Source organism: Podarcis melisellensis (assembly GCF_964234715.1).
Source record: "Podarcis melisellensis genome assembly, chromosome: 5".
Classification (NCBI taxonomy): Eukaryota; Metazoa; Chordata; class Lepidosauria; order Squamata; family Lacertidae; genus Podarcis; species Podarcis melisellensis.
Window position 1 is genome coordinate 4,382,670 of NC_138537.1, and position 19,208 is coordinate 4,401,877.

At 48.5% G+C, this 19,208-nt stretch overlaps 1 protein-coding gene across 1 annotated transcript in view; it reads right to left on the bottom strand.

Annotated features, from left to right (window-relative positions):
* NMUR1 (neuromedin U receptor 1) overlaps positions 1–17,535 on the bottom strand; it is a 32,540-nt gene extending 15,005 nt beyond the window's left edge. Inside the window, exon 1 of the mRNA XM_081911232.1 lies at positions 17,460–17,535. Within this exon, the coding sequence (XP_081767358.1) occupies positions 17,460–17,474 (15 nt within the window). The 5' untranslated portion in view covers positions 17,475–17,535. The remainder of the gene's footprint in view (positions 1–17,459) is intronic.
* Between the last annotated feature and the right edge of the window lie 1,673 nt (positions 17,536–19,208).

Here is a 19,208-nt window from a genome sequence, read left to right on the forward strand (position 1 = left end):
AGACATTGCTGTTAGCTGTAATTTGCTAAGCAGACAAGTCAACAATCCTACTGTTAAGGATTGGAAAGCTCTGAAACGCATAGCGCGGTATTTGAAAGGCACTATGCATTACAGACTGAGATTTAACAATCAGAAGTCTGGTGGTCTTGAGATATTTGCAGATGCAAGTTTTGGAAGTGACTCTACAGACAGGAAAAGTACGTCTGGAGTTTGCTATAAGTACAATCAGGGTCTATTTGATTGGTCATGCAAGAAGCAAACAACAGTTAGCTTAAGTACTTGTGAAGCTGAACTGAATGCACTGTCTTATTCACTTAAAGATTGTGAATGGTTGTTACAATTGTGCAAAGACATGAAAATTCCTGTCAAATTTCCAATCCAGGTTTACCAGGACAACAAAGCATGTTTGGCTTTGCTGAATTCTGAAGGTTGTAAGCAAAGCACGAAGCACTTGCAATTGAAGGTGCAACATGCTAGGGAACGTATTCAGAAGGGACTCGTAACGGTGTCCTATATGCCAGGTAATGAAATTCCTGCTGATGTATTGTCCAAGATTGTATCAAGGGATCAACACTGTACTTATGTGCAGAAGTTGGGTTTGTACTGATATTGTACGAACACGCTGCCCAGAGATGTTCACAGAAAGGGGGAGGATGTTGGTTTCTGCTTTCTTCTCTGTGCAGCGAAGTGCTTGTCACGAGACAGGTTGTTTACATTCCACAGAGTCTGTACTGTTGGAGGTTTTCCCACGGGAAAAGGAGACTGGATATGACGTACACTGGTTTCCTGTTTTTCACTGTTCTTTGCAGTTTCAGTTTGTGACTCTCTCCGTGCTTTAGAGGAGAGATGACGCTTTCTCTGCTCCGGCAGAGGGAAAATGTTTTTCTGTAACTTACCAGCTTTGAACTGTAAATAAAGTAGTATAGAGCATGTTGGCTCATACTTCTCATCATTCCGCTGTGCACTGGATACTGCTTATCAACAACAGCTTGTTCAGTCTTCCCCGCGGCCTCTGGCCTGTCCACTCTCTGCCATGAAAATGATTTAACGCTTCTCTGTCTATTGCTGTCCTCCTGGATTCTGCCCAGCCAGGGAGTGCGTGAGATTGCTTGCAGAAAAGCCAGGCTGCGTTCAGCAGGGCTTGCTCCCAGGTAGGCACGCAGGCGATGGCAGCCAGGATCACTTGCCAAGTCGAAAGAAAAGCGCCAGGGCTTTCAGTGAGCTGTCGCGTCCTTCACCCACTGGGTGCCCTCCAGATGTGGACTATAGTTCCCATCCACCTCAACCATCACAGTCCAAAACCAGAGGGTGCCAGCTTGGCGCAGGCCGAACTAATAGCATCCGCTCCTTATGCTGTCTTGTTGTTGTTGTTTAGTCATTTAGTCGTGTCCGACTCTTCGTGACCCCCTGGACCAGAGCACGCCAGGCACTCCTGTCTTCCACTGCCTCCCGCAGTTTGGTCAAACTCATGCTGGTAGCTTTGAGAACGCTGTCCCACCATCTTGTCCTCTGTCATCCCCTTCTCCTTGTGCCCTCCATCTTTCCCAACATCAGGGTCTTTTCCAGGGAGTCAGTCTCATGAGGTGGCCAAAGTATTGGAGCCTCAGCTTCAGGATCTGTCCTTCCAGTGAGCACTCAGGGCTGATTTCCTTCAGAATGGAGAGGTTTGATCTTCTTGCAGTCCACGGGACTCGCAAGAGTCTCCTCCAGCACCAGAATTCAAAAGCATCCATTCTTCGGCGATCAGCCTTCTTTATGGTCCAGCTCTCACTTCCATACATCACTACTGGGAAAACCATAGCTTGAACTATACGGACCTTTGTCGGCAATGTGATGTCTCTGCTTTTTAAGATGCTGTCTAGGTTATACAAGCTGGTTAGAGACCATAAATATTATTCAGCTCTGCTGTAGAACAAGCTCCAGCCCCCATCATTCTTGTCCTCCACTGAATGATTTTGCCCCTGCAGGGCTAACCCAGAATGTGTGCAGAGGCTGACATGAAAAGAGCACAGAGCAGGATAAAGCCCCTGCCTTCCCAACGCGTTTGACAGATAGGATGATTCAGTCATCAGCCCTGCTCCTGGCCTCCGCCCCTCCATGCTCCAGGCAGACTGTCTGCCCTTTTTATTAGTAAAATGCCGCACACACATTACTGAATTAAATTTACGTTTGTTCCTCTCCTTTCTTTTTCCAAAAGCAGAATCAGTTTTCAGAAACATTGGGAGGTGGGTTAGTGACGTTATTGGGTTCCTGCCAGTCGGAGCTCTACACAGCTGACTTTGGCCACAGATGCACAGAACTTCTTTTCTTCTTCTTCTTCCTGCGAGGGAAGAAGAGTCACATCTAAACAACACAGTGAGCATACTCAGGCTCACTACTCCTATTGCACCCATCCATTTCTACTCTTAGTCCTCGGAGAGCTGCTTTATGGTATACCGACTCAGACTAATTGTCTGTCTAGCTCAGCACAGCCTATGATGACTCGGAGGCACTAGGAATCGAACCCAGGGCTTTGTATTGCAGGGGGTGGACTAGATGACCCCTGGGATCCCTCCCAACTCTACGATTCTATGATTCTGCATGCATATTTTGTGCCCCGCCCTCTAGGAACATGGGGAGCTGTTGCATGCAGGGAAGGGACTCCGTCATGAGACTAATCCAAAATACCCGCAGGGTATTGATTTAATGGCTATACCGAAATAGGTGGGCAACCACTGATATCAGAGATATTTTTCTCTATTAAAATGGTGGAGATGGGGGGTAAAATCCCCCAAAAGAATGTTACTTTTATGCCACAACAGCTGCGAGAATATTACTAGCGAAGAGATGGAAGAAACAAGATTTACCAACGATCGGAGAATGGCAGATGAAGATGATGGACTATATGGAACTTGCCGAACTGACCAGGAGACTCTGAGACCAGGAGACTCTGAGACGGTGGAAGAAGATTGGAAGAAGTTTAAGGAATATTTGAAAAAATATGTTAATATTTAGATCTTAGAATAGCTTTGGAAGTGGATATAGGCTATAGGGTTAGAAGCAGTGTGTTTTAAAATGGTATTATTTGTAAGTGATAAAATATGAAGATTTTTATGGTAAAAGTAAGCGTGATTTTAAAAAATGGTTTAAAATTATGATATATGTAAACTGCTAAAGATGAGGTAAAATGAAAATCAGATAGTGGGGGACTTAGGGAAGCTCACCTAACAATGTTTAGAAAAAATAAGGATAAGACAAGAAGTTGTTTGTATTGTTTGTTTTTCTGTTTGTGTTGTTTAGTTGTGTTATAAAATGAATAAAAAAAATTTGGGGGGGGGAATAAAATAAAATGGTGGAGAAGCATGTAAGCTTTTGAGTTGCGCGGACTGCTCGTTGTGTTGAAGCAAACAAAAGGTGCTCAGAAGGTGGCGAGCTCTCCTTCCTTGGAGATTTTAAAACAGAAGGTGGATTCTTCAGTTGCAATTCCCACATTGCAGGGGTGGGCTGGATGACCCTCGGGTCCCGTCCAATTCCACGATTCTATGAATGCAGCCGAAGAGCAGCTGTGACGACAGCTTAAGAAAGATCACAACTGGCCTTAGATGCAGTTGATGGGGAGGGAGGGGGAAGCAAACTGAATAGCCCCCCTCAAAAGGCTTAAGAAAGGAGGTTGCAGAGGTTCAACTGTAGAAATAAAACCAAGGTATCACACAAGCTGGGACGAGGGTGGCGCTGTGGTCTAAACCACTGAGCCTAGGACTTGCCAATCAGAAGGTCGGCGGTTCCAATCCCCATGACGGGGTGAGCTCCCGTTGCTCAGTCCCTGCTCCTGCCAACCTAGCAGTTCAAAAGCACGTCAAAGTGCAAGTAGATAAATAGGTACCGCCCCAGCAGGAAGGTAAACGGCGTTTCCGTGCGCTGCTCTGGTTTGCCAGAAGCGGCTTAGTCCTGCTGGCCACATGACCCGGAAGCTGTACGCCGGCTCCCTCGGCCAAGAAACCAAGATGAGCACCACAACCCAGAGTTGGCCACGACTGGACCTAATGGTCAGGGGTCCCTTTACCGTTACCTTATCACACAAGCTAAAAATTGAGGAGTTGGCCCGTGATGGTGGAAAAAGACATTGTGCTTTCTCTTCTTTATTTCTGCCTTCAGGAGAGTGATGTGTGTACATAGTTATGAGTTTGTGGGTGCCAGACTCCTCTAATTAATCCCTAGATCCAGCAAGTGTTAAAATCTATCCAATCAGGCGAAATTAGCTTCTTCTTCTTCTTCAAATATAGTTTTATTAAAACTTTTCAACATATGACAAAAAAACAGAAACAGAACAAGAAATAAGAAAGAAAGAAAACGAAGGAGATAGCAAATAAGCAAAGAGATATGAGTATGAGTGTCCTTCCTCAAGAAGGATACTGACAAACTGGAACGTGTCCAGAGGAGGGCAACCAAAATGGTCAAAGGCCTGGAAACGATGCCTTATGAGGAACGGCTAAGGGAGCTGGGCATGTTTAGCCTGGAGAAGAGGAGGTTAAGGGGTGATATGATAGCCATGTTCAAATATATAAAAGGATGTCACATAGAGGAGGGAGAAAGGTTGTTTTCTGCTGCTCCAGAGAAGCGGACACGGAGCAATGGATCCAAACTACAAGAAAGAAGATTCCACCTAAACATTAGGAAGAACTTCCTGACAGTAAGAGCTGTTTGACAGTGGAATTTGCTGCCAAGGAGTGTGGTGGAGTCTCCTTCTTTGGAGGTCTTTAAGCAGAGGCTTGACAACCATATGTCAGGAGTGCTCTGATGGTGTTTCCTGCTAGGCAGGGGGTTGGACTCGATGGCCCTTGTGGTCTCTTCCAACTCTATGATTCTATGATTCTATTCTATGAGTAAGAACAGTAAAGAGACAGAGAAAGATAAGTAAAAGTGACTTTCCACTATCCATTTGTCAGTTGTGCCTGCAAGAATTCCTGATAATGGAAAGAAGATAGCCATACCTTTTTAGAGAAAAGTGCAGCGCTGAAAATAAATATCACCAGAATCGAGCAGCTACAAAGAAGCTCAAGCTTCCCTGGGGAAGTTTGAAAACTGCCACTTGAATTTTTTAATTAACCCCACTCTGGCATTCATCCAAACCCAACAGACTGCGGTTACTTGAGAAAAGTCAACTGCAAACTATAGCTTATGAATGAAACTGGCTGCTATCAAGCAAGCCGTAGTTAAGATTAATAGGCAGGGTCTCTTGGTCACATGACAGCATGACCAAAGGCTGCAAACTAAGAGCAATGCATAGGAGAGCTTTCTCCCACGCCTCAGATTTCTATTCTAGGTGCAGATTTCTATTCTAGGCTCTCATCTTTATTGCTGACTTCAATCCAAAGACATTTAATTAGAGGGTTGATAGACAGCATAAGGCAGAGAGAGATTTTACTGTCTTGGGCTCCATGATCATTGCTGATGGTGATAGCAGCCATGAAATTAAAATACGCCTACTTCTTGGGAGAAAAGCAATGACAAACCTAGACAGCATGTTAAAAAGCAGAGACATTATCTTGCCAACAAAGGTCCTTATAGTTAAAACTATGGTTTTCCCAGCAGTGATGTATGGAAGTGAGAGCTGGACCATAAAGAAGGCCGATCGCTGAAGAATTGATGCTTTTGAATTATGGTGCTGGAGGAGACTCTGGAGAGTCCCATGGACTGCAAGAAGATCAAACCTCTCCATTCTGAAGGAAATCAGCCCTGAGTGCTCACTGGAAGGACAGATCGTGAAGCTGAGGCTCCAAGACTTTGGCCACCTCATGAGAAGAGAAGACTCCCTGGAAAAGACCCTGGTGCTGGGAAAGATGGAGGGCACAAGGAGAAGGGGACGACAGAGGACGAGATGGTTGGACAGTGTTCTTGAAGCTACCAGCATGAGTTTGACCAAAGTGGTGGAGGCAGTGGAAGACAGGAGGGCCTGGCGTGCTCTGGTCCAGGGGGTCACGAAGAGTCTGACATGACTAAACGACTAAACATTAACAACAAGACAGCATAAGGAGGCTGATGCTATTAGTTCGGCCTGCGCCAAGCTGGCACCCTCTGGTTTTGGACTGTGATGGTTGAGGTGGATGGGAACTATAGTCCACATCTGGAGGGCACCCAGTGGGTGAAGGACATGACAGCTCACTGAAAGCACTGGTGCTTTTCTTTCGACTTGGCAAGTGATCTTGGCTGGCATCATCTGCGTGCCTACCTGGGAGCAAGCTCCGCTGAACGAAGCCTGGCTTCTCTGCAAGCAATCTCATGCACTCCCTTGCTGGGCAGAATCCAGGAGGACAACAATAGACAGAGAAGCGTTAAATCATTTTCATGGCAGAGAGTGGACAGGCCAGAGGCCGCGGGGAAGACTGAACAAGCACCTGTCCGATACTTGAGATACCAGACTGGCTTAACTGATGGATTCACGAACGTGCCATTATAAGATTAAATGGGTTAAATGAAAATTCAAATTGGAGATGTAATGAATCGCAGCCGGTTGGTTATAATCTCTCCAGAGCCTTGGCAGGTTGTCATTTTTTTCCGTACTGACTTCTCTGTGTCCTTCCCCCAGGAGAGAGATGGGAAGGGAATGCGTATATATTTGGTGAAATGGAGAGATGGGGCTCGCAGAATGGGTGGATTTTCTGTGTCTTTGCCACAAGGTGAACTGGCACTCCTAAAACATTTCCTGTTTGCCTGGTGGGCATTTTGCGATTTTTGGCATTCTGCACTCTTTTTGATGCATTGATTGATTGATTGATTGACTCCATTGATTGATTGAGTCCACTGCTATCTCTTTCCTTTGTAGTCATACGCAGTTCTTCACTTTGGAACGGGCAGCAGTATTTCTAAGCAAACCGTAAGGTAACATAGCACACCCAAACCTTGCTTCAAAGTATACTTTTACCCGGGTCTCCGTCATCAGGGAACTGGTTTATTAAAATATATAACAAAAAACAGAAACAGAAGAAGAAATAAGAATGAAAATGAAGAAGACAGCAAATAAGCAAAGGGATAAAAATAAGAATGAAACAGAGAAAGATCAGTTTCTTATCTTCAGGGCCGTCTTTAGCAGATGTGGTGCCGGGGTGCAAATATCTGCCCAGCGCCCCCAAATGACCACGGCTAGTGGGGGGGTGAAGCTGCACATTGCCAGCCATGGGGGGGGGTGCAACTCTCCCCCATGCCGCTGCGGGAGAGCAATCCCCGCGGAGGCTTGGGAAGGAAGCTGCGTGCCCGCCAGACATATACCGTATTTTTTGCTCTATAGGACTCACTTTTTCCCTCCTAAAAAGTAAGGGGAAATGTGTGTGCGTCTTATGGAGCGAATGCAGGCTGCGCAGCTATCCCAGAAGCCAGAACAGCAAGAGGGATTGCTGCTTTCGCTGCGCAGTGATCCCTCTTGCTGTTCTGGCTTCTGGGATTCAGAATATTTTTTTTCTTGTTTTCCTCCTCCAAAAACTAGGTGCGTCTTGTGGTCTGGTGCGTCTTATAGAGCGAAAAATACGATAGTTGGCAGGGCACAGCTGGCGGGTGTGCAGGGAAAGGGAGGCCACTGACAAAGCCTCGCAGCTCCCCCAATCGCCGGGGCACCTCTGAGAGGCCGGTGCCCTGGCGCAACGCACCACTAAGCCCTATGGGAAAGACAGCTCCACTTATCTTTCCCGGAAAGATCTAGTCCCGGAACGCAACTCTGTTATGTATGCAGCAGTACAATGATCTCTGCGGCTGCAGGGCAGACAAAACAATTTGCAAGCAGATGTCATGGATGATAGGAGTTGTAGTCAGAAATATCTGAAGGACAGGTGGATTGGGAGAAGGCTGGCTTCATGGTGGAGCATTTGCTTTGAATACAGAAGGTGGCAAGTTGTAACCTCAGGTAAGGCTGGAAGGATCTGCAAATTTCATTTCTCTCCATTTCTCAATTTTTCCAGCCTTAAATTCAGTTCTCCAGAGTTTTCTTTCTGCAGCAATTTGCAATTTTTCTTTATTTTTAAAAACCTCATGGATTAGGGCCGAATTCTCCTCAATAGACACATTTTTGCTTGCAGTCTTAACCAATGTCCACACTCTTGCCAGCAATAATTGCTCCCAATATGATTTTTGTATGCTGCTTTCATATTGATTTTTTTGCACATTTTCCTATGCTTATTGTTGATTTATTAATTTTATTATCTGCTGCCCTTCATCCGAGGACCACAGGGTGACATACAGTATAAAAACACAAAAATACATATCATAATAACATTTTTGTAAGTGTTTGCTTAGCTGGAGAACAGTGTTGCAGATTTGGATAATTGTGAACTTGGAGGAGCGTGGTGCTTCAGTTTCGGAACCTGGGAATTTAATAAATTCAAAAATGCGAACTGAATCCAATTCCCCACCCCCAGAAAAACCCTTGTCTGAACCCTGGTATTTATATAGCAGCCTCTCAAACCACCAGGGCAGCGTAAAGCACTTAAAAAGCCCTCAGTAACTGCAGTTCTGGTTGGGCAATGACAGTCAAAGCAACAGACCCCCGTTTCAGGCAGACACAAGCCTCAAATCATCCTTTTTCTTCAACAGATATCTCTGCTTGCAAGCCTTTGAGAAGCTCCTCTGCCTGGGAAGGGAAGCTCCCGTGTTTAACTTGCGAAGTAGCACAGGGAAATGTTCCCTGATACCAAGATGAGGGATTCTATGGAATGCAGATACAGAGAATTGATAAGAATAATGATCTGTTGTGACCTTGATGGAAGTGTAGACGAGCCTTCTTGTGTTTTGGCTCATTTTTCTCCTTTTTAAATCTTTCCCCCCCCCTTTTCTTTTCTCTCCCCCCCCTTCTTCTTTCCTTTTCCTTTCCATAATAGCTTATGTTTTATATCATGTACTTTGATATTTTTAATAGTTTTTTTTAGCTTTTTCCATTATTATTATTAAGGATTTTTCTTTTGTAATTTTGGTTGTTTATACTTATCTGTATTTGTTTAGAGCAAAATAAAAGTGTGTGTATGTATGTGTGTGTGTGTGTGTATACACACACACACACAGTGGTACCTCGGGATGTGAACAGGATCCGTTCCGGAGCCCCGTTCGCATCCCGAACGGAATGCAAGATGCGACGGTGCGTCTGCGCGTTTCACCGCTTCCGCGCATGCGCGTGATGTCATTTTGAGCGTCTGCACATGCGCTAGCGGCGAAACTCGTAAGTAACGCGCTCCATTACTTCCGGGTTGCTGCGGAGCGCAACTTGAACGCGCTCAACCTGAAGCACATTCAACTCGAGGTATGACTGTGTATATATGTATATATGTGTGTGTGTGTATATATATATATATATATGTGTGTGTGTGTGTGTGTGTGTGTGTGTATATGTGTGTGTGTGTGTGTGTGTGTGTGTATATATGTAGCAAAGCAAAGGGTTTCTGGGCGCCTGTAGGGTGCCTCTCCCAGTAAGCTGTTGCTCTCATTGGTGATGCTGGCAGGGGGCTGGCCCAGAAAGCAGCAAGCTCAAGCATTTTCTGGGAATCCAAGACATGAAACGAGCCATGTTTAGGAACATAGGAAGCTGAATTTGACTGCCTTATGCAGCATATCAGACCATTGGGCCCATCTAGCTCAATAGTGCCTGCACAGACTGGCAGCAGCTTTCCAGGGTTTCCGGCAGGCGTCTCTCCTAGCCCTACCAGAGATGCTGCCAGGAACCTTCTTCAATCAAAGAAGCTGCTCTGCCACCAAGTTTTATGCAGGGGTTATAGGAAGAAGCAGGACAGAGCAGACCAGTTCCCTGGGTCTGCCTCTCTTATATGAAGGGGACCAACTGAGAGTATACAGACATACATGTTGCAGCCAGCAGAGGTTTGGGTTTGTTTACAGATTTCGCAATGCTCCATATCCTCCTTCTTTAAAACATCCCTATTTAAAACAAGTCCTTCAACGCACCTGACAACCTCATCCATCAAAAGCCCAGCAGATTGCTTACCTGCTTCCCCATATCTGGCCAAACCACCCGCCTTCCTCCAATTGACAATTTAGCATTGATATTAATCAGGTTTGTGTACATACCCAAAGCGCAAAGTGAGTTACGGTCTTTCCATCCATCTGCGGAAATCTACCCTGTCAGAGAGCTGACAGATTGTCTCGTGGCAGAGAATTGCTTTCATTTCCCTGTCCACAAGCATTTATCAAGGCCTGGGTGGGGGGCGGAGGGGGGGCTATTTCTTGGGTACCTAACTGCCTCCCCCCCCTCACTGTCTGGCTGTGCAATATTCCAGCTGGGCATGGTGGAAAGTGCAGGAGAGAGAGAGAGAGAGAGAGAGAGAGAGAGAGAGAGAGAGAGAGAGAGAGAGAGAGAGAAAGAGAAAAAGAGGGTCCCCCCTTGACCAGCATCTCCTGGCTAAAGTCTTCCCCAACCAAACTTCCTCTGCCATTCTTAAGGGGGAGGGAAAGAGGTTCCAGGTATATCCCTTCTCCTTTTTACGTAAGAACATCAAAAAAGCATGCTGGATCAGGCCCAGGGACCCATCTACTTCAGCATCTTGTTCTCACAGTGGCCAACCACATTAAGGTTACCAGATTTTTTTCAAAGAATCCGGGGACATCTTTTTTTAAAAAAAGAGAGAGAAAAGTTATTTTTTAAAAAAGTTATTTTTTAAAAAAATTAAGAAGTAATATCTTCTCTTCTGTGGTCTCCTCTGTCACACGACCTTCCTCTGGGCTCTCTTGGAGCACTAGCCACCGTGGAGTAGGCTTGGGTCGGGCCTGGGCTCGGCCACATGTCCTTGCCCTCCCGGTGCTCTCCCACCTCTCCTCAGCGGCAGCGGCATGGCAAGGTTGGGGCTCCCCTCTTTTTTCTCCTTCCGCTTTTTCTCTCTCTCTTTCTTCTCCTTCTCCTCTCCTCCTTCTCCCTGCATCGGCTCCGGGGTTTTCCTGGCCCCGGAGCGCCACTGGGCAGCCAGCCGAGGGCCGGGCGCTCTCGCTCCCAGCTCAATTTGAGTCATGGGGGGGTCCTGCGGTTCCCCCAGTTGACGCGCCGGGCGTCCCCAGTTCCCCCTCGGCAGTGGCAGGAGCAGTCTCAGCAGCCCAGAGCCAGCCTGGTAGCGCAGTTGGCTCTGGCTGGCTTCAGGAGCTGCTCGCTGCCGTGGCACCCGCCATTTTGCCTCGCCAGAACTCCCCATATAATGTCTCTTGTGCCATTGAACCAATCACGCAACATTCATTCCCTACTAATAAATCTACACTTTTTTAAAAAGTTTCAAATCTTTACTTACAAAGTTCTAAAGGTCAGGTTCATACATTTACCTATGCAACAGCAAGTAAACATAGGCAGAAATATTGGGATATAATATAGATTGAAATAGCTCTAAGCATGCGGTTCAAGCTTGTAGCGAACAACTTCAGGCACACCTTATCTTGGTGAGTTATAAATCTACACTTAAAATATAAATCCGGGGACATTCCGGGGATGGATTTTGTCCGGGGACAGATTTGTAAATCTGGAGACCATCCCTGGGAAAAGGGGACGTCTGGTAACCATAAACCAGATGCCCAAATGGGAAACCTTGCAAGCAGGATTCGAACACAGGAGCAACTGTCCCCTCCCAGAGGGGAAGGGTTAAAGTCTCACTAACATATAGCTTTTCCTTTTGGGGTTTTGAAACAACACCCAGAAAAAAATAAGAATGGCTCAGATGTTGTTTTGGTTTAAAAGAACCGAATGTCTGGACTGGCTGCCAAAATGTATGCACAAAAGACAGAATCCTGGAGAAGCTGCCAGAACTTTTCAGAGCAAAAGCATCACGATGGCTTAGCGAGTCAGCTGGAGCTGCAGAAAGATTTTACAAGATATAAAATGCTGTACGTAAACAAATGAAATCAAACTGTGCCGCTTGTGCCTTTGCAGGGTTTGCGAGCTTAGCCAGAGAGCGCCCCATTTTCCCTGTTGCCGCCTAGAGAGGTGATGGGGTGCCCTAGATGTCTCCCCAAAACAGGGCCTGCCGACTCCCATGCACAGCTCCCCACCCAGCCTGGGCTCAACTCGGTGACAGAAGAGGAGAGAGATTTCCTTATTTGCCCCTGTTCCACCAGCCTTTGGCTCCTGGTGCACCCGATGCTCTGAGTCAGAGCCAGCCTAGCTCAGCACCTCTGACATCAGGTGAGGGGACATACCTTTGGCCTTCCAGATATTGCTGAACTACAAGTCCCATCAGCTCCAGCCAGCAGAGCCATCAGTCAAGGCCAACGACATTCAGAATCAAGAAATTGTAGAGTTGGAAGGGGTCCCGAGGGTCATCTAGTCCAACCCCCTAATTTGCAGGAATCATAGCTGAAGTATCCCTGACAGGTGACAACCCAACCTCTGTTTAAAAGCCTCCAGTGAAGGAGAGTCCACCACCTCCAAGGAAATCCTTCTGAGCACAATTCAAAGTGACCTTTAAAGCCCTAAAGGGCCTCGGTCCTGTATACCCGAAGGAGCATCTCCACCCCCATTGTTCAGCCTGGACACTGAGGTCCAGCTCCGAGGGCCTTCTGGCTGTTCCCTTGCTGTGAGAAGTGAAGTTACAGGGAACCAGACAGAGGGCCTTCTCGGTGGTGGCACCTGCCCTGTGGAACGCCCTCCCTGCAGATGTCAAGGCAATAAACAAGTTTTTACTTTTAAAAGACAACTGAAGGTGGCTCTGTTTAGGGAAGTTTTTAATGTCTGATGCTGTATTGTTTTTAATATTCGGTTGGAAGCTGCCCAGAGTGGCTGTGGAAACCCGGCCAGATGGGTGGGGAATAAATAAATTATTATTATTATTATTATTATTATTATTATTATTATTATTATTATTATTAACTGTGGCATCCAGAACTGGACCCTGGACTCCAGGTGTGGTCCGACCAAGAGAGCAACACTCTTGCCTCCCTTGATTTGGACCCTATACTTCTGTTGATGCAGCCTAGGATCGCATTAGCCTTTTTTGCTGCTGCATCACACTGTTGACGGTTCTCTCCCCGCTTTCCCTGGAGATGCCAAGCATGGAACTAGTCCTGAGGTTTGTGCACGCACAACCTCTGCCCTGGCTCTGAGATATAGCCCTTCCCTTCCTCAGATGCCTTTTGAAGGCAGAAACGGGCAATTCCGACCTCCCCTGAGTTTTGCTTCTCTTCCCCATTTTGCAGCGATCTGCTCCTCATGGAGAGTGTCAGCAAACAGAGCAATGGCTCACAAGCCATGTAATTGCTCTAAACTTGCCTCAATCCCAACAGCAGGGGACAGAGAGACTCCACAAAACGCATTGTTTATTAAAAAGACACACACACAAACAGAACACAAGTGTTGGAAAGGAGGGGAGCGGCAGATAACTTTCTGAGATTTTCTTCGTATTCTAAAATTAAGCGTGGTTTGAAGGCAGGACATTACTACTGTCCTGGGAAAATGGTGATGGGGAGAAATAGTTATGCAGAATCGGCATGGACTTTTTTCGATTAAAGGGCTCCACAAGCACCCCCCCTCCCCAAGTTTAAGCAGCAGAGCAGGTGAGCACTCAGCTTCTGAAAAAATAATGGCAGATTACAGGCAAAAGGGCACCACAGCCCTACACACTGATATGCATTTTATAGAATACATACATGACCCTATCGGAAAAAGGATGCTATGTTAGATGGGCCTGTTAAACAGCCTTGCACATTTTCCTCTCGCCGCTCCCTCTTCCCAAACATTTCGGTTCTTCCTCCTGCTGCTCCGGAGGGCAGGACCAGAACCAGTGGATTCAAATGAGATTCCGACTTAAGATCGGGAATAACTTCCTGGCAGTACGAGCTGTTCAGCAGTGGAAGAGACTCCCAGAATGCGGTGGGCTCTCCTTCCTTGGAGGTTTCTAAGCAGAGGTCAAGGGGCCGCCTGCCAGGGACTCCTCTAGCTGTGATTTCTGCATTGCAGAGAGTTGGGCTGGATGACCCCTGGGGTCCCTTCCAACTGCAATTCTACGATTCTAGGAAAGCAATCTTTTCCCAGCTCTGCCTTCCTCTCCCTACATCCTGAGACAGCCAACGAGATCTGCACATAAGCCGTTGTCCACTTCCCGGGCAGGGAACTGTGCACTACATTGCTTTCGATGGGATGTGCATTTTGGATGGCATTTGCACATCCCTGTCCACGTTTTCGGCACAACCCGTCGCTAATAAATACATTTTTACAGCACGGATTGAGGAATATACATGGTCCCCCTCTTCTCTTTCCTCTGATGCTCTGCTAAAGCTTACTTAGACAAACATATTCAGTTAAACCAAACTAAGCCGAGTCTTCCATTATCTGCATACCTAAGCCTACCATAAGAACAGAAGGATTTCCCTGCTGGGTCAGAGCAAAGGACCACCCAACCCAAGATCGCCCTCTTCTCTCGGGGGGGGGGGGCAAAACAGATGCTTTTGGGAAGCCCCTTTCCCTCCATCGAAAAAGCAGGGCAAGAAAGGCAAAAGCCCAGCAATATCTCCCCCTGCAGGTATACTGCACCTGAACTGGAGGCTCCATAGAGCCATCGTGACAAATATACAGGGAGAGACCCACAAATTTGCCACAGTCCTCTTTCAAACCCCGGCTTTAAGCCCTTTAAAACTCTCACCCCTTTGTCGAGTGTTTTACTCTAGGCGTATTAGGTATGAGTGGTCGTTAAATATTATTATTAAGCAACGGGAAGCTACGGACCGTTTTCTCTCATACTGTTCCGTTATCAGCGTTGCAACATCACCGGCGGAGCGCTCAGAGCAGGAGTCCAGGACCCCGCTTTGCAGAAGCAACAGGAGGTCTGCGAACGCAGGACTCCACATTCCAGAGCAAGTGAAATAACACAAAAAACCATTTAAAAGGGGGGGGGCCTTTACCGTAAGACCATTAAGTCCAAATGTCCCTATGTTCACTGCTGAGCATTGCACACACCTAAATCACATTTTGAGCCCTGTGCTGATTTTCTATGAAAAGGGATGTTGTTTTTGCAACATCCTCCTGCTTGCAAATTCTTTCCCCAGCCATTGATCTGTGCCAACTCCTTCCAACTTTCCGAGTATTGAAGGAAAGGGACTCTGCACATGCTCAGGGGCGCTGTCTTCTATTCCCAATTCACACATTTCCCAGCAATCCGCCCCCCATCAGAAGCAGATTCCAATGGCACCATATCAAAGCCTTACCTGTGTGTCCTGTCGCAGGTGGTCAAGAGCTCAGGAGATGTCCAGAGAACACACAAGGGGGGGTCCTTTTCCCCCCAGCCCAGACACCCCCCCCCCCGGGATGGGGAACCAGCTCTTTCAGCAGCCCGCACTCCCCCCACAGCTCTGGGGCTGGCATGGGCAGGAGCACTGAGCGCAACTGAAGTGCAATTCCATGCACGCCGACTCAGAAGCGAAGCCAGCTCAGCTTTCACGCGCATTATGTGGGTGGCGGGTGCTCAGGGCTTCCCCCGCCTCCCCGAAGGCGTTTTGTCACACTGCAAGCCGGGGGAGGTGCCCCACCCAACGGCCCTCACAATGTTGCAGAGGCTGCACTGGTTGCAAGGGGGGGCGCCTCTAAACATCACCCCCCCAAACACTGCCATGCCATCCGGAATCAGGCACCCCAAGGAGATATTTCCAGGGCACGGAGCCGAGTCAGAGGACCGGCGCAACGTAGTGGGGGAGACCCAGGTTCGAATCTTCCCACAGCCACAGAGCTCGCTTTTGTGACCTGGCTCCAGCCTCTCTCCCTGAGCCTGCCTGGCAAGGTTGTGGGGAAGGTACAGCGGCGAGGCACAAACACCACCTCCAGCTCTTTGGAGAGAAGGTGGGCTATAAATACCTAGGCAGTGGACTCCCCCTTCCTTGGAGGTTTTTATGCAGAAATTGGGCAGCCACCTGCCAGGGATTTTTCAGTTGTGATTCCTGCATCGAAGGGGGTTGAGCTAGATGACCCCTGGGGTCCCTGCCGGTCTCCTCAGTCACTTGGTGCATTTTGGATATAAATTTTCAGGCTTTCTGAACAAACTGATCTGCGCTCAGGCTGTGAGCCGGCTGTTTGAGAACAAGACAGGCAGAGGCATCGATGCCTCATCCTTCCTAAGTCCCCTGGTTGCAATTCCCTCCGTCCCACCAACCATGGCTAAAAGACGAGGCCAAGGCAGAAACTTGCAGGCATCTCCATCCATACGGATAAACGGCAGATTTCGGATGGCTTTTAGAGGGACCCTGTAAGCAGCAGCAAGAAGAGGGGAAATGGCGCAGAAGAACCCTGTACGTTATTTTCAGCCAGATCCACTGAGCCACCCGGCCCAATGCTGCCAACTCTGGCTGGCAGTAGCTCTGAAGAGTTTCAGACAGGGGGCATCTCCTAACCCAACTGAAAGGTGCTGCCTTGGGACTGAACCTGGGACCTTCTGCATGCAGAGAAGGTGTTCTACTCCTGAGCCAGGACCCTTCTGTAGCCCAAAGCCTATTTTAGGAAGCTAGAAAGCTGAGCATCGGGTCCACCTAGATCAATACTGTCTACACGGACTGGCAGCAGCTCCCCAGAGTTTCAAGCAGGCGACGCTCCCTGCCCGATTTATTGCCTTGATATCCAAGCTTTCCCTCCAAAGAGCTTGAGGTGGTCTATAAAGCTCTCCCCCTCCTCATTTCATCCCCCACAACAGCCCTGTGAGGAGAGTGAAGCTGAGGGGCAGTGACTAGCCAGTGAGTTGGGAATTTGAACCCTGGTCTCTTGGGTACTAATCCAACACTCTCTAACCACTACACCACACAGCCCTACCTGGAGATGCTGCCAGGGATCGAACATGGAACCTTCTGGATGCAAAGCTGGTGTGCTGCCTCTGAGTCCCTGACCGCCCCTAAGAAGAAACCCGTTTCTGACCATTTGCACCTATTTAGTATTGCAACAAACGGTCTTTTGCTGCCACCAGCGCCCAAAGTCAGCTCCCAGGAATCTACTTTATCACCCTCTCTGTCTGCCTACTAGATCTCTCCCGGTCCTCCTCCTATCCAGCCACCACCCCCATCGTCGATCCGCTCACCAATTTGCTCCCTAACCCCTCATCACCTCCACTTGCAGCCGGGGTTGGACTAGATGACCCGTGGTGTCCCTTGCACCTCGACCTTCCGCTTTCTTCATCGGATGAACAGGCTTTTGCGCCTCCACCGGGCTTCTTCATCCCGCGCCCCAAAACCACTGGGCAAAGATGAAAGAGAAGCGCCTCTAAGCATGTGCAGAGTGCATGCCGCCTTCCTCTTGGCAATTCCAGAATAACCACCATTTAGGATTCACGGGCAGGGCTTTCGGGAGCGCCCGTCGAGTCCCCAGAGCCCAAACCCACTCGCCCGACTCTCTCTCTCTCTCCTAACCGCCTGTCGCCCCGATCCATCCCCGCTGTCCCCGCGCCCCTTCCCGCGAGCAAGGCAGGCAGGCAGACACGTCCGTCCGCCCGCCTCGACGGCTGCCTGGACGCTTTCCCTGCAGCCAGCCCAAGAGGGACCGCGCTCACCTCGGCTCCGTCCATCGCCCAGTCCGCCCGCCCGTCTCCTGCCGCCGCCGCCGCTGCATCTTCGCCCGGTGCCCCGGCCGTCGGAAGCGCCTGCCTGCCGCTCGCTCCGCCGCTTGCAGGGCTTTTAAAGCGCCGCCAGAGGGCGTGCCCGCGCCGCCAGACGCCCGACGGGACGGCGAGGCGGAGCAGGATGGCGCCGGGTCCGTCTCTGCTGCTGAGAGCTCCTCCCTCGGATGGAAGGGAAGGAGGGGGCAGTGGCTCTGCCATAGCCTGGGGAGGGAGTCGCGCTCTGCACATGCCCAGGGGCACACTGCTGTTTCCCCCCTTTTCAGGTTGATTTATTTTTTTATTTTTTTAAATAATATTTATTACTTTTAAAGGTTACAAAAAAGGAGAAGAAAGAAAAAAAAGAAGAAAAAAAACAGAAGAGAAAGGGTTTTTTTTTAAGTGCAAACATGACAGAAGGCAAGCGAGCAGAACAAAAAACAATTGATCCCCAAAGCGTCCCAGACTGGAAGGACGAAATTGCAAAGAATAATAGAGTTGGGAGTGAAACCCCAGGGTCATTTAGACCAACCGTCCGCAATGCAGGAGTATGCAGTCATCCCATACAGGGATCGAACCTGCAACCGTGGCGTTATCAGCACCATGCTCTAACCAACTGAACCACCATGTTACTGCATTGACCAGGAATCGAATTCAGACCTACCACTTGGCAGGTGAGAATTCTACCACTGAACCACCAATGCTGTGGAAAGGGGAATAGAAAGGGGGGGGGATATTTGTGGTCCCACAGGGGCTCGAAACCATGGCCTGCAACATACACACCACACATTTAAAGCACATCTCCACTGCCCCGCCAATCATTCTGGGAACGGATGTTCCTTCTCACAGAACTACAATTCCCAGCACCTTCAAACTCCAATTCCCAGGAATCTTGGGACCGTGCTTTAAATGTATGGTGTGCATGTTCCAAAAGCAATAAATCTATTACCGCACACACACACACCCCACTCCGACAGGCATCGTTTCGATCACGCAATCCAATTTTCCGTTTGCAGTCCTCCCGGCTACGCTTATTACACTGAGTAGCTGCTGCCGCAGGAAGGCGCAAGGGGCTTGCACAGCAGGGGACCCACTACCAGGATGAGGACAATGCACGCCTTGGTCACGGGGCAATGTGCAGAGCCTGCCCAGGTGGGTGGCGACAAGAGTGCCGGCAGCAGCTCCCACGGTTTCTGCGGCCCCTGCAGGCAACAGATATGCGCAGGCAAAGAGATGCACATCCCTACCTGACTGGGTTGGTGCTTCACCAGTTACTACTACTACTACTACTAATTTATTATTTATACCCCGTTCATCTGGCTGAGCTTCCCCAGCCACTCTGGGCGGCTTCCAACAAGATATTAAAATACAGTAATGCATCAAACATTAAAAGCGTCCCTAAACAGGGCTGCCTTCAGATGTCTTCTAAAAGTCTGGTAGTTGTTGTTCTCTTTGACATCTGGTGGGAGGGAGTTCCACAGGGCAGGTGCCACTACCAAGAAGGCCCTCTGCCTGGTTCCCTGTAACTTGGCTTCTTGCAGTGAGGGAACTGCCAGAAGGCCCTCTGCACTGGACCTCAGTGTCTGGCAGAACGATGGGGGTTGTTAAATTGTGGGTGAACGTATCAGATGACACAGCGATTCTTCAAACAGCTCTTGTTTATTCACAGGCCAGAACAGAACAGAACTGAGCTGAAGGGTTCAG